At 35.9% G+C, this 14,090-nt stretch overlaps 2 protein-coding genes across 3 annotated transcripts in view; both read left to right on the plus strand.

Moving 5' to 3' along the window:
- Pits (Protein interacting with Ttk69 and Sin3A) overlaps positions 1 to 14,090 on the plus strand; it is a 114,164-nt gene that overhangs the window by 66,578 nt on the left and 33,496 nt on the right. The window lies entirely within an intron of this gene.
- Positions 1,291 to 2,327, plus strand: LOC142976920 (uncharacterized). Its single transcript, XM_076120529.1, has 2 exons — positions 1,291 to 1,557; positions 1,694 to 2,327. The coding sequence occupies exons 1-2, from the start codon at positions 1,428 to 1,430 to the stop codon at positions 2,194 to 2,196; spliced, it is 633 nt and encodes a 210-aa protein (XP_075976644.1). The 5' UTR covers positions 1,291 to 1,427; the 3' UTR covers positions 2,197 to 2,327.

A 14,090-nucleotide genomic window follows, 5' to 3' on the forward strand; every position in this document is an offset into this window, starting at 1 on the left:
TGATTAAACAACTTCCCATCTAAATAGTGACCTTGCCAAAAGTGACAGTGCAATGAACCACAAGTGCAATGCGAACAATTTCTCAACACAAGCAGTTATACTGTAAAACCTGAAATAACAGAATGGGGACAATGATTTCTTTATTTCTATTTAAAAATAACCCCGCCTCACTGACCTCTGAACCTTTCAGTATTTACATTAGTCACAATTGTTTACGAAATACTTCCTTCGCATTTTATTCAAGTATTGTTAAACGAATGACGTCATCAGCATTTCTTTTTCTAGTATTATTCCAAACTACGTTTATATTGAGGTCAACTACTAGTAACAGAATTAGGTTTTTAATTCTGTGTACATTTCTACTGATTATTTTCCAACCTCTTTGACTTTTAGGCTGTCGTCATCGACATACAAAATTTTGGATGAAAAACGATTATCGGTAGAGAGTCCTCATAACGATTATGGTACCCATCTAACGTTAGTGCTTTATCTCAAACATAACATACTTAACTATTGACCCTTCGTGTATAGTCTGAACCGCCAGTTAAACATAATGTCCGGTGTACTAAAGGGTTCATGACTTTGTCCATCTAGGAGTTGACCTCGACAAAGTTGTTTAACCGCGGCGATCGTACGATGTGCGCAGTTCGCGTGATGCCATCAATCTGGATGACAAAAACGGGTGCGTGTTTCAGCGCGCTTTCTAACACGCCGCTTGCGTGACTACACCTGTCTCCCGCTCTGCCGTGCACTCCACTAATTTGTCTTAGGGTCTGTGCTCCCTGCTCGCTTACACGACAAAACTTACTAAAATTAGATTCCACCTCAATACCCACAGACGACCAAGCTTTGTCTGTCTCATCGTGACACGCTATAGTACTTACATTTCGAATGTAAGGTCACGTTCATTTCTTAAAGTTCAGATATTTCGTAACATAGGTTATTTTAAGCTCTGTTGTAATTGGATTACGTATTCGCGGAAATAGGCGTCGATACGTGTAATTTTATTGATTCGTTCAAATCCAATTAGCGGCTAGTATTTATTTTCCTAGGGTCACTGGATTACTAAAACAGCTATGGTTCGAAGTGAAATGTGAATTTGAGGACGAGTTTAAACTTGAGTACAGACCGTTAGTTGGTTCGCGTGCTCGTGTGCACTTGTGGCTAATGGCGAGGGCACACGACAAGGGGCTATCCCTCGCGCTGATGGGTGAGGGAAACGACAGCGCTCCACACCGCGCGCTTGCCAAATGGAACGCGTACTTAGAGAGAAAGAGCGTTGTCCTTAGCCGCGCTACAACGTCGAATTATGTCTATAGAGAACTGCGGCGCTAGCAGTACGCGACGCTTTGTCGCAGCGCTAGGACGCTTATTATAAGTTGTTTGTTGTACTTTATTCAAGCGTTACGTATTTAATATAATGCATTATGACTGAAAGATTAATAGAATTCGTTCGGCAACATCCCTGCTTGTATGATACGAAAGATACTTATTATAAAAACGTAGCAAGAAAGAAAAAGTTGTGGGAACAAATTGGACATGAAATAAATAAAAGTGGTAAGTATGTATTTCTTCTTATATATAAGAGTTATTAGTGAAACTGTTACAATGGAAAAATCTATCATCTGATGTGACTCACCTGTAGCTAAGTACCTAAAACAAAATAATACCTAATATGTATGTTCTTTTACAGGTGATGTAGCTAAAAATAAATGGAAGGGCTTGAGAGATAATTACCTAAGATACAAAAAAGAAGTCGCTGGAACTACAGGACAGACTACAAAAAAGTTTACAAAATGGGCGTGGGCCGCACCGTTACAATTTCTTGACGCAACTTTAACAGATCGAGAAAGAAGGTCAAATGTCAGACAATCTTCGCCAGAAACATCAGATTTCCCATCCCCGGAGACACCTCGGCCAGAAACGCCGCCTGCACAGATCGTGATTCGTTCAAGACATAGAAATATCAATAAAACCGAAAGTGAAGTGGATAAAGTTTTAAATTATCTTGAAAACAAAAAGAAACAAGAATACGACGCCGTTGATCATCTGTTCGCAAGTTACGCACAAACGTTTAAAACTCTCTCCAAAGCGAACCAGATTAAAGGCAAAATAGAACTGGCTAACTTATTTGCAAGCTTGGAGTCAGAGGAAATGGGAGAAAGTGACCAAATATCGAAAACATCACCTTTATAAGTACCCTATAAGACTTGTTTCTTATAAAATCGCCGATTCGACTTTGTTGTGCCACATGTGACTAAATGTATCAACGTCGATTTTCATAATCCAATTTAAACACCTACGTATAATGTGATTGATTAAATAGTTCGTCAGGTGTCAAGTCTTTTTCTTTTAAAAATATTTATACCCATGCTTTTTTTGTAATCATGATATAACCTATCACATTTGAATAACATCCCAACAACCCTGATGTTACATTTACGCTAATCTAGCATACGTTCGGTAGGTATCGCTGTTAACGCCAAAACATGGCGCTAAGTACGCGTTCTATTTAGTAAAGTCGTAATAGTCTTCGTGTTTGTGTTCAACAACTAGTTATTGGGTGGAGCGTTTATTTGTATAATAGTATTACACAAATTATGCCTCACATCAACCCATATTTACTCAAGAACTAGGGCAAGTAATAACACAAATTGAAGTGACATCAAATGGCTAAATTTGGCAGCCTGAAACATACTATTACAGTACATTTAGTTTATTAACCTACAAGTATTTTAATACATGCTTATACAGGGTTATCTAAAATCTGGAAAGCACAAATAAAACACGGCCGCTACCATACGCTCACGAAGCATAAATACCATCAGTTTCGTGTTATCAGAACAATCCTGTTCTTTATTCCACCGTGGAGGATAGAAATGTGTCTGTGACGTGCGTCACGCCAGCCGCGGAAACCGCTGGCTCGCGTGACACCAGTCGTAGGCTGGACATGCAACACGCGACCACCTCCTACTATATTTATATTACGAGCTGGGAGGGGGCTGTTGAATCATCGGGAATGCCAACGTTTATGATTTCGTCAACCACCGCATAGTTCCTGTATGTTAGCATTTGACGGTTTATAGATTTGCCGTTCGCCTGTTGCTGTTCCGTGCAAATATGCCGTATAGTTAGTGCGTGTCATAGATACGCTCACCACAGTATATGGATCGACAACATTTCTCAAATACACCTTTATTAACTTGTTTTAGATCACGATTATGCATATAGACAAGTGAAGTATAAGTTACTCAGACCGCAGGCACCTGATACTCTCAAATTTCAACCGTTGACGTCAAAGTAGAAAAACAAACATTCTTATATGTTGTATTTGCACATTGTCGTTGCACAATAGTTGTGAACACGGAAATGATTTACTTGAAGGTTTCTCTGCTAGATAACATCTAGTAGATGTTAGATAAGCTTGCGTAAAAACAATAGTTTTAAAGCTAAGTTAGGAACAAAAGCGAGAGACCGTGGGCGCCGAGGCGGTTGTGAACAAATAGAATTAATTAAAGCACTGGAACTGATTAGGCGTGAAGCGCTGTGACCGGTGCCACAAACATGTGGTTTGCTTCGTCAATGCTCTATTGTACTCGATAAGCTATTTATAACAGGGCGGGTTCATACTATTATTACACAGTACCTGTCATGTTACTGCAAACATTCATAAAATACGAATGAATGAGCTTTTGAAAGCGCTTCGTTGTGAAACTTACTTTCTTTCCTTCAAATCAATCATTCTTGTTTGTATGCGTAGCGCATATCTAAAACACGTAAAAACAATTTCGCTAAACATAAATGGACTATATTTGAACTGGCCTAAAAGTTAGAATAGTAAAGTGAGTACTTTTACCACTTTTACTCATTGTTCAGAAGCTGAATGTTATCAGGAGCATAACATCAACAGCCTGTTCGGAACTGACCCGGACTCACTGTACGGTATATTACCGTTACACTCGTATTATTAAGACCACCCAGATTTTCAACACCTTTGAAACAACGCCTGTAAAGTTTTTACAAGCGCCTTAACTTTTTTATTGACGTCATCGCAAGAATCGCACCTCAGTTCAACAATAGATGCTATTGTTCTTGTAATCTCTTAGCACGTTTTTTATCCTTAGTTTTTAGAAGTACTTTTTGTGTACACAATGGTATTTGTGATAAGATGCTTGTGCATTTACTTACTCGTACAAGAATAGGATATCCGCACTGAATAGTGTGTTATTCATGAACGCTGTAACAGCTCTCAGTTGTTTATCCCTGTCTGAGCCTTTGAAGGTAAGATACTTAAACCAAACGGTTATGGGTTCATCACACCTCAAAGTTTACCGGATATCTGGAATTATTTACTTTAATCTGATAGTTAGAATCGAATCAGGAATGGATAAAGTTGCTAAGAGCGTTAAATCGCGTTTATCCAAGCCCTACATTTCTAGAAATTCAGTTCAAAACACTCACAGCGCGACTTAATGAATACATTAGTAAAACGAAAGTAAATACTGGAACAGGAAAATCCACACTGAATTCAACAAGTATAAAATACGTATATTATTCGTATACTTAAATTATGCATGAGATTTCGTACTCATGTCAAACAATACCATGAGTAATAATACAGAGTTTCTTTTGTTCGCAGGTAAGATGGAGGAAACCTTTTGTTTCTGGACTTCTTTGGTTCCTTTCAACGCACCCTTCCTTTCATCTCCCTTGCGTTCTATTTGGTTCGTTTGTGTGGCGTTTTTCTCGTGACTTGCCACCACGTGGTTTAGCAGATGCAAGGTATGAACGGATTTTTGTAAAGGTAATTTATGACGTTTTATTTGTAAATGAATGGAGGTTTTATCTATTCAATTAAGTGCTTCTGGTAGGAGTATGTTTATAAATAATACGCAGCTACTAAACTTTTGGTACAGCAATTGACATTTTCACAAATACAGTCATGATTTATTCTGGATTCAGTATCAATTATTGGAAGAATGTGCCATGATACTGTTGGTAAGTATCTGAAATTCGAAGTTCTAAAATTTGTAAGTTGATTCTGTTAAATAAATTGCAGTGAAGCGCTCAACAACATGTAGGCACGTAACCAATTATTCCGACTCACTATCAAGGGTTGGACCACCCTTTGTTAGCTATTGATGTAAACATACTCCTACAGTCTACATTCGGGGTGCGACCATATTGATTTTACAACTACAGATACGATTTCAAATCAAACTGCGCTATTCGGTGTTAGCACCTAGTGTTTACTTCGAACCGTAGCCAAAGCCAGATGCACTATCAACCAGATTACAGTTCCAATTAATTCTATCACCATCAATCAACTATCAACTTTATTATTATATGATTTAGGTTTTATATTGCATTATTGTGATGTTGCATTTAACACTTGAAACAATGGCACCCGTTGGATTGTTTCAATCACTCTCAGCGCCAGAACTCGTGCGTATCTGCTGAAAAATTGCATCCGGTGTTACTTCAACTGACTGGTGTCTAAATTGCTTCATTGTTATATAGTAATGATTTATTTGCTAATAGACATCACGTCTCGTTTGGTCAGAAAATTACATTAAAAAAAATGCGAACCGTCTTTATTCTCGTGAAAAGATAACATTCCTCTCATATTTCGTAAGTTCATTAAGTGAAATTTTATATATCTGGGGTAAATATCGTGTTTTTATAATGTTAGTAAACAAAATACTCCGTTAAACTGAAAAACAAACCCATTCAACGCAAACTTTCGTAAAAAAGCAAGCTTTTCCCCGAAGTTGTACAATGCGAACTTATTCCAACTTCCTTCAAAGTTCTAGCGTCAAACCCTGCAAGTGTCGCGGGAGACCTTAGAAAAAATGTCTGTTATAAACAATGATCACGTTAAACTTGAAAACAGTACAAGACATGGCGTCACGTTCCTCTTAGTCACGTTTCTTTTTGCTCAGCCAAATAACGATGTTTGCTGTCCAAAACAGGTTCGCGAAGGTCGATCACTCCACGAACATGTTCACTCGATTGAACGTTAAGGACCATTGTGTACTATCTATTCATTACTGTAATATACAATCATAATTTGTTTAGTGCCTCGCATACAAAATGAACCAGGAAATACCAAGCTTCACTATCAGACCTTTTGAACTCGCGCGTTGTAAATACGACACGAGAACAAACGCGATTATGCATGCATTTGTTTACTTGACGTTTTGACCAAGCCGAGGTTTCAAGCTGACAAAGGGGACGAAAACGACTTGCCGAGTAAGCGTCTGGGGACCCTTTAAACGCTAATCAATTGCAAATCTGAAAAGATCCTTGTACGAACAGGATTTATCAGGGTCAAGTGGTTTAAAGGGTTGGTAATAAATTCAATAACCGTACGTGAATTCTCAATGATTTATGAAGACACGGTTCCTTTGAGCTCCCTTGGTTAAGACCGGTCGTTGGCTCACAAAAACTACTATGTGAACGACGTACATATTGCATTGTGGGAACCTTCTCACGACTCTTCGGCGAACTGGCTTCGATCCCCAGCGTCGACATTTTGTCTGCTTTTTAGAACACCAAAGAAATAGACTAGACAGGAACTATTGTTCTTAATTGAAACTTCCTGCTCTGGTTTTATCAGACTTTAATTGGTTATAGTGAAAACCGGTTGATTGGTATTTTTTGCAGATACAAGTCATTTATGTCACCTCCATACCGCACCGAGCGTAGGGTGCATTGCTCACTTGTCAATAACGATGCCTATGTATATGAATACACTGCGTGCGCCGGTTTCGATTCCCCGTCTATACAGCAGTTTATGTGGAGTGTATTCATACGACAGACGGCAGGTGAAAATACTACGCCAGGGCATTCCAGTTATATGATTGGTAAAACCGAACGAGTCATTTAAATATATTCTTAAGAGGATGTTTTACCTGTCTCGATTTGCACACAGATTATCATATCGTCAGCTGCAGATCCAATTACCTTTCCCGTTACATTCTGATTTTATTTACCTGTCGCTTTAATTTGTTCTTTAAAAGAAGCAAATTTCGAAAATAAACCTGGCCTTTCGTTGGGAAATATCACTAGTAACTGTTAAGTTAGATCTATCAAAGATAAGCACACTATAAAAGTACAATTACAAGATACAACTAAATGGCGTGACGCTCTAAAATAAACTACTAACAAGACAATTGTTTAAATATATCTAAGTAGAAAATATCAGTGTTTCGTAGTGTAATTGGTATAAGATTTTCCGCTCGGCTCGCTCCCTACAATGTGCGGGAACTACTTAACATTTAAGCAAGTCACACGCTAACACCGTCACGTGAGAAATAACATTATGACTTCATTTCGTATCTGTGTTGCCAACTGACAGGTTATACTGATTTTTATCGAGAACACTTTTGTGGAAATATTTCTGCATACGAAGAAACGATGGAATAACGGCTCAAATTATGAATGGAAGCTGGATATTTCGAGCTCTTGTTAGTCTTCAGCAACTTAACCAGAGTATCCAGTCTTAAAAATTGTTTTGTTTTCATATATTTCATAAACTATGATACTTTCAATACCTTTGAGCGTAAGAGAGTAAAACTTATTTCACAGAAATTAGAAATGAAGAATTGATGTTGCCTAATGGCTGAATCATGTAGTCTATTTGTCATATAGATTTACTATTGAAATCCTGTCAATCTCCTGAAGAAATACGACCTTGTATTAAAGTAAGCAACATAGTCTAGTGAAGGCTTTCCCGGTAACCTCAGGATATAATTCTTAGAGCGAGTACGATTCCATGTTCCCGTCAACACCCTGTCAAATATTCCTCGTGAATAACCGCTTTGTTTATCCACTGACAAATGGATGATTTAGTTAATTTTATTATGAAGCTAAAGTTTTAGCGAACTGAGAAATTATTGTGTTTCTAACATAACAAACTTTATTTTGTAGTGGACAAGAAGGGAATACCACAATAGGATAAACAATAAAAAAATTTAATGACCTACAGACTTATGAACATCATTGACCATTTGAGACATTACTGGGTATTATCCGTATCCAATCATTTGCAGGATTTAAAAATAAAGCCTACGAATATCGTCTTGGGGTTTAAATTCATAAGTAGCTATAAGCTCTTCCAATTCATTCTAGAATTCTATTTATTTTATTTTATTATTTCTTTCATGTTATTCTATAAAATAAGTATCTTCAAACTAAGAATAAATGTAAATGTATCCACAAAAAACAGCGCTTGACTAAGATATTTACAAATGTTTTTATACGAGTACAAATTGTTATTAAACGACCTGGCATACGAGCGAACATATATCAGTTTATTATATTACTTCTGATAATACTCGGACTAACGCAATGTGATGCAATCGGAATACCGCAACTCGTTTTGCACATAAATCTTGTAATTTCGAACGCAAAGATATTTGCATGCTTGCATTTGAAACTGGCCATTACATTTTCTAGTTGTTGTTTTTCAAGCTGAAAGGGATTAGCTGGTTTTAAAGTTGTTTGAAACATCCGCACGGTTCGCTTATACATGCTACCGGAATGAAGGCGATACGTGATGCTGTAAACCTTCATGGCACAGGGGTTTGTAAGAAGTCCAAATGTTACTGATCTCCCAGACTGTATCTCGAGATATGTAAACTCTTCCTCATCATAACTGTAGACCGTTACATACAAACAGTTGTGAAAGAATACCATCAGAATTGAATGAGCATCATAAAACTTTAAATCACCCATTCTTCTTTTACGACTCATGTATGTGCAGTCTTTTACCTGAACTAACGTTAAGGGTCTTCAAAATTTCGACGAATTTCTTCCGCCTTAACTAATCTATACTAATATTATAAAGCTGAAGAGTTTGTTTGTTTGTTTGAACGCGCTAATCTCAGAAACTACAGGTCCGATTTGAAAAATTATTTCAGTGTTAGATAGCCCATTTATCGAGGAAGGCTATAGGCTGTATATCATCACGCTACAACAAATACGAGCAGAATACCAGTAAAAAATGTTACAAAAACGGGGGAAATTTTGACCCATTCTCTTATGTGACGCAAGCAAAGTTGCGCGGGTCAGCTAGTATTTAATAAGAAAATTGCAATTTTAAAACCCGTACGTGTATGAGTTGTCTTTTACGCGAACTGTGTGCAAGAGAATTTAAATTTCGATAGATTAGTGTTATCCGCTAACTCTACCTAGAATTGAATGTTGAATGTCCATTCTTTTACAAGAATTCTATTGCCATTATAAAAGTTAACCTTTATGTATTTCCTATTAATATGTTGTCATTGTTTGTGTGAGTCATTGTATCAATTCAACTTTGTTGAAAATTTTGTGTTATAATGTTGGCTAATGCTGGCGAGTATGTAATATGGATGTATGCAGAAACGAAAGTAAAATCTGTGCTGATTGGTTTATGTATATTATACCTAGATTTGTTTAATATTTATGTTTTAAAACAACCTATCCAGTACCAGTAGCAAGTTTGGTAAATTTAAAGTTGACGCAACTAACCACTATAATGCAACAATAAATATAATTATTAAGGAAAGTGTTATTAATAGCAGTGACTTTATTCTACGGCTATGTCTGTTTTATTAGTCGTTGTGTCTTCGACTGGCCGTTGACGTGGTCACAAACATTGCTAACTGTGAATCAGTACTTACACACTTCAAATATAATAAGTATTGGGTAACAGATAGTAAGAAATTATGACTCAAGTTCGCTGCAAAAAGATTGGGTGGTTGCCTGGGTTCCGAGCAAAATATTAAACTTGGACTCAAAGGTACTGGTAAATAATGTTGAAATTGTAATTATTATAGACTGACATTTTTTATTAGACATATTTGATACCAACGTAAATACGAAACTGTGACGTCACTACACAGTATTTCTATAGTAATATGTTTTTGACATTTCATAAAGAGTAGCTGATTTAACTGGTAGTCAAATACCCTATTGTTCAAACTCTCGCTGACAAGCGACCAATCGTAGAATCGTATCGAAGAAGATTTCTGAAGTGAAGAGAAAAAAATAACTATTAAAGGAAATCCTCCAGGGAATTCATTCTTACTCTCAAATCTTTAAATAAATAAGACCTATGCCAACCTACACATGCATATTTAGAAACTTTTACAATCAATAAGTCCAGTAGCTGCAAGTGTACCAGCACGTTTACAAATACCCGTTTCTTTGGAAATTTGGTGTTGGAAATGAACTAACGGCTAAGGTATTTACCTCATCACCACCGACACATCAATATGTCATAGACGAAATATCCTCAAGCAGAATGCAGTCTGAAGTCATAAAATATTTCCCGCTAAAATATATCTATCTACATATTTCCTTATATGCAATAATAATTTTTCAAACATACTTGTGTTTAAAAAAACGTATATTATTATAATGACAAGATGATAGACTACAATAGCATTAAATTATCAGAATGATTTCAAGTTCGCGTGACGGCGTGACGGCCATTGTTGAAGTCTTCTTATGACTTGTCTGCACTTGTTTGTCAACGTCACCACTTAGAGTAACGATGATGTCAGCCCACTTCATTACAGTCATTGTTATGTCGATACTTTAATGATGATATTGTTTACCGGCTGTTTTAATTTTCCCTGTATGTACTTGGTACTTGGTAGGGCCCCTTTTTTTTCATTTAGTTTTGTGACCATTCTGACGATGTGTCGATTTTGATTGCCAGTAGCAAATAAAAAATGTTTCAATCAATATATTGGTGTTATCTTGAGGAAAACTTAGTTTGTGATAAGTAATGATTGGAATTATTAACAGCTTCAGCTTCTTTGAAGAATGCTAGTTGTTTCAGCTCGAAACGGCGTAACTTTTGTACCGAACGTTGGTCTATTAGAAGGCTATAAGGAGAATAGTGAAAAAATCGACATAACACAGTTGTCTCTTTCTTAGTCTAACTTAAGATACCTCTGTATCTACATCAAGTTACGTATATGTATTTGTTAATTAAATTTATTAACTCTAGCATAGGTATTTCGTATGTATATATGTCGTTCAAAGTTCGCTGTATCTGACAAGGCTATTAAAACATAATATGGACCGGTAATCGAAAATTTTCAACTGACACTCGTTCACCGTAATTAATAAACCATGATTTAATTATAAGTAACTGGAAATATGACCGGTTCTATTTACTATGACTTGTTTATATTATATATTCTGAATCGTGAGAATAGAGGCGCTAATTAGTGACTTGTCACAATAGTTACTTTATATGAAAATTAATTAGCTTTACGGTATATTAATTCAATTTGCAATATTTAAAACCTTGGAGAAACTTATCTCAGGAAAATACTATCTGAGTAGTAGGATTTCCTAAAAGGTAACGCGGTGAATCAATACATAAACATTTAGATTTAATTATTTTATTTTGCATGTATTTGAACTTGCAAATGAATCAACATTTACAATCACAAATAAAAAAGCAAGCAAGGCCAAATATTGCATTACGAGTACAACAAACGTTTCAAAAATTTATAAGACGGAATTACTGGGTTAATAAAAACTTATTAAACTTGTACTCGTAAAAGTTTTGTCTTTATACTTAGGCCATGTAATTTTATGGAAATGATGAAGAAAGGTGGAAAGAAATGGGAATTTAAGGTCAATTACACTATTTGAAAAGCTACAATTTAATTTTGAGCGATATTTAGCATCAATTGGAAAACTGAACTCGTCTATCTATAATCAAATTAACCCCATTTTTTCCAAAGTAACATTCCACGGCACCTAATAAATCTAGTGTTCATTTATATAAATAAAAATTAATCATCAATATGTATGTACGCCTAAACTTAGGAACCACTACACCAAATTGCATGATTCTTTTTTTAATGTGTTTTTAAGGTTTGTATACAACCGACGGGAATCAAATTCCTATGGGAATGGAATCTTCGAAATAAAACTGTAGGTACATTACCCGGACGAAGCCGGGCGAGTCCGCTAGTAGAAAATACAAGAGTATACACACTAAAGTGTCATTGGTTCGACGTCTGAAGATGGCGGCGCTGTGACGTCACGGTGCGTTTCCTTTCACGTCACCTTCACCTTGACATTTGGATTTGATTCTAGAACGTGTCACCGCGCGGTGGCCGCTCATCCGAAACGCGCGTTGCATAATTACTAACCATGCTTGGCGTTTAGTTTTATTTAGGCCTGGATTACTTCGCACTCATTTATTTTTAGACTTTAGTTAGTAAAACGTCTTTTTTGTTGTGGCTTTATCAAGTAATATGAGTGGGGATTAAAAGATAATAGGCTTATGAATAAATTGTTAATTAAATGTGACTAAACATTTTTCATTCTCATTTTTAAAGGTACTTTGAGCCATGATTGAGCATAATACATTTAAAATTCTTATCACTTAAAACAAAATTTTGTCTTATATATTAATAAAAAGAACTACCCTCGCACTAAGAATTGCTCTTATTTTGCGGGGACTTACAAACATACAAACAACGGACACATGGAAACTCTGAATTCACATAAAATGCTACTTTAAAATATAAATTAAATATCTGCACGTAAAAATTACATAACTACAAATTAAAGAACATAATATTGAAGTAGTGATAACAAAAAATCCCGTGTGTCGTTACAATACTAGGAAGTAAAAACAGGTGGTATTCACAATGTTTGTTAGTTTGATCTCATGATTACTTTTTATTCGTTGGCACGTGTAGCGTAAAACACAATTGTACAATTTCGGAGGAAATTAAGTTTCACCATGACTATACAAATCTGGTTGTACTTTGTGCCCACGATAGGGATTGTTTGTAAACAACTAAACATAACATATTTTTAATATTAATGATTCGATGGTGCAGTATTTAAGATAGTTGCCATACCGCTACTATTACGTTGGCAGGTCGTGATTCGATTCTTGCACGGAATAAATACTTGTGAGGTCCACAAATAGTTGTTTCGGCACTGGTTGTACATTGTGTTTGTTGTTTGTATGTTTGTTAAAGCCTCCGAGACACAAGAGCAACTTTTAGTTCCGCAGATATCTTAAATAAATGTTAGTGGTTTTTTCCAAAACTTTTTAACCAGCATAATGCCTTCATTAAACCGGTGTCAATGTGTCAAAAGTGAATGTCTATGATGTGTACACTGAGTAACGTTTAGACAAAATGACATGCTATAATGTTAGTAAATGTCACTTAACTGTACTTTATAATCACGATATTTAACACCCAATAAGGCCGACACAGAGATTTGATAGTTTAATTGACTAGAAAAAGGTATGTATCTATTTGCAGTGTAGCAAACCATGAAACAAGTAGCTTTTCGTAAATGTAGTTTGTGAAAAAAAGTTCAGAACTGAGTGCTAGATACATAACACACTAAAATAGCATATGATACATTACTATGGAACTTTTTCACAAATCTTTACATATATTCGTAATCGCTCACGATCCTATAAATTCTTAAGAAGTTGTCGTCATATCCTCTTGTGTCAATATTGACAATAAATTCTATAAAAGCGATGTAATGTCCCTGCGAGACGTTAGCACCGCGGTTAAGAACCGGACGGGATGTTTACGGAAACAATTGGCAGCCAGAATAGTGGACTACATCAAACGATGGACAACCGCTTTACACACATATTGCTTGTTACTATATAGATGCTTCAGATTCAGATTCATTTAGTTGCTTAATTTATTTACTTAGTTTAATAGTTATTGTTTGCAGATACTGAGCTGTTTGCTGCAGAATTATAAGGATTGTTTTTGGGCACGGAATGACTTTGTATGTCATATTGTTAGCTCTAGTGGTTTTGCATTGAAAAAGCAGTCGTTCTTTGATTAAATGGGTGAAATTAAACACGGTTTCACATTAGAATGCCTGAGTTTTTTACATGGGGTACACTGGCCGTGGTCGCAGACTGAGTCAAAAAGATATGGGTTAAAACGGTTTATTAAAGGGGTGCTTTATTAGTATTACTTATAATAAATGAATTATGTACCTATTTTAAATCAGTTGGCATACAAACATTGATTTAGGAAAAGCCTGTGCATTTTGCATAACAAAAATGATTAGAAAAACCTTAT

Source organism: Anticarsia gemmatalis, chromosome 12 (assembly GCF_050436995.1).
Source record: "Anticarsia gemmatalis isolate Benzon Research Colony breed Stoneville strain chromosome 12, ilAntGemm2 primary, whole genome shotgun sequence".
In the NCBI taxonomy this organism is placed as follows: domain Eukaryota; kingdom Metazoa; phylum Arthropoda; class Insecta; order Lepidoptera; family Erebidae; genus Anticarsia; species Anticarsia gemmatalis.

What these genes read in the sequence shown, in the direction of transcription:
- LOC142976920 (XM_076120529.1), top strand. Translation starts at nt 1,428, where the DNA reads ATGACTGAAAGATTAATAGAATTCGTTCGGCAACATCCCTGCTTGTAT. An exon ending in ACATGAAATAAATAAAAGTG is followed by an intron (nt 1,558 to 1,693) that starts GTAAGTATGTAT and finishes GTTCTTTTACAG; the next exon opens with GTGATGTAGCTAAAAATAAA.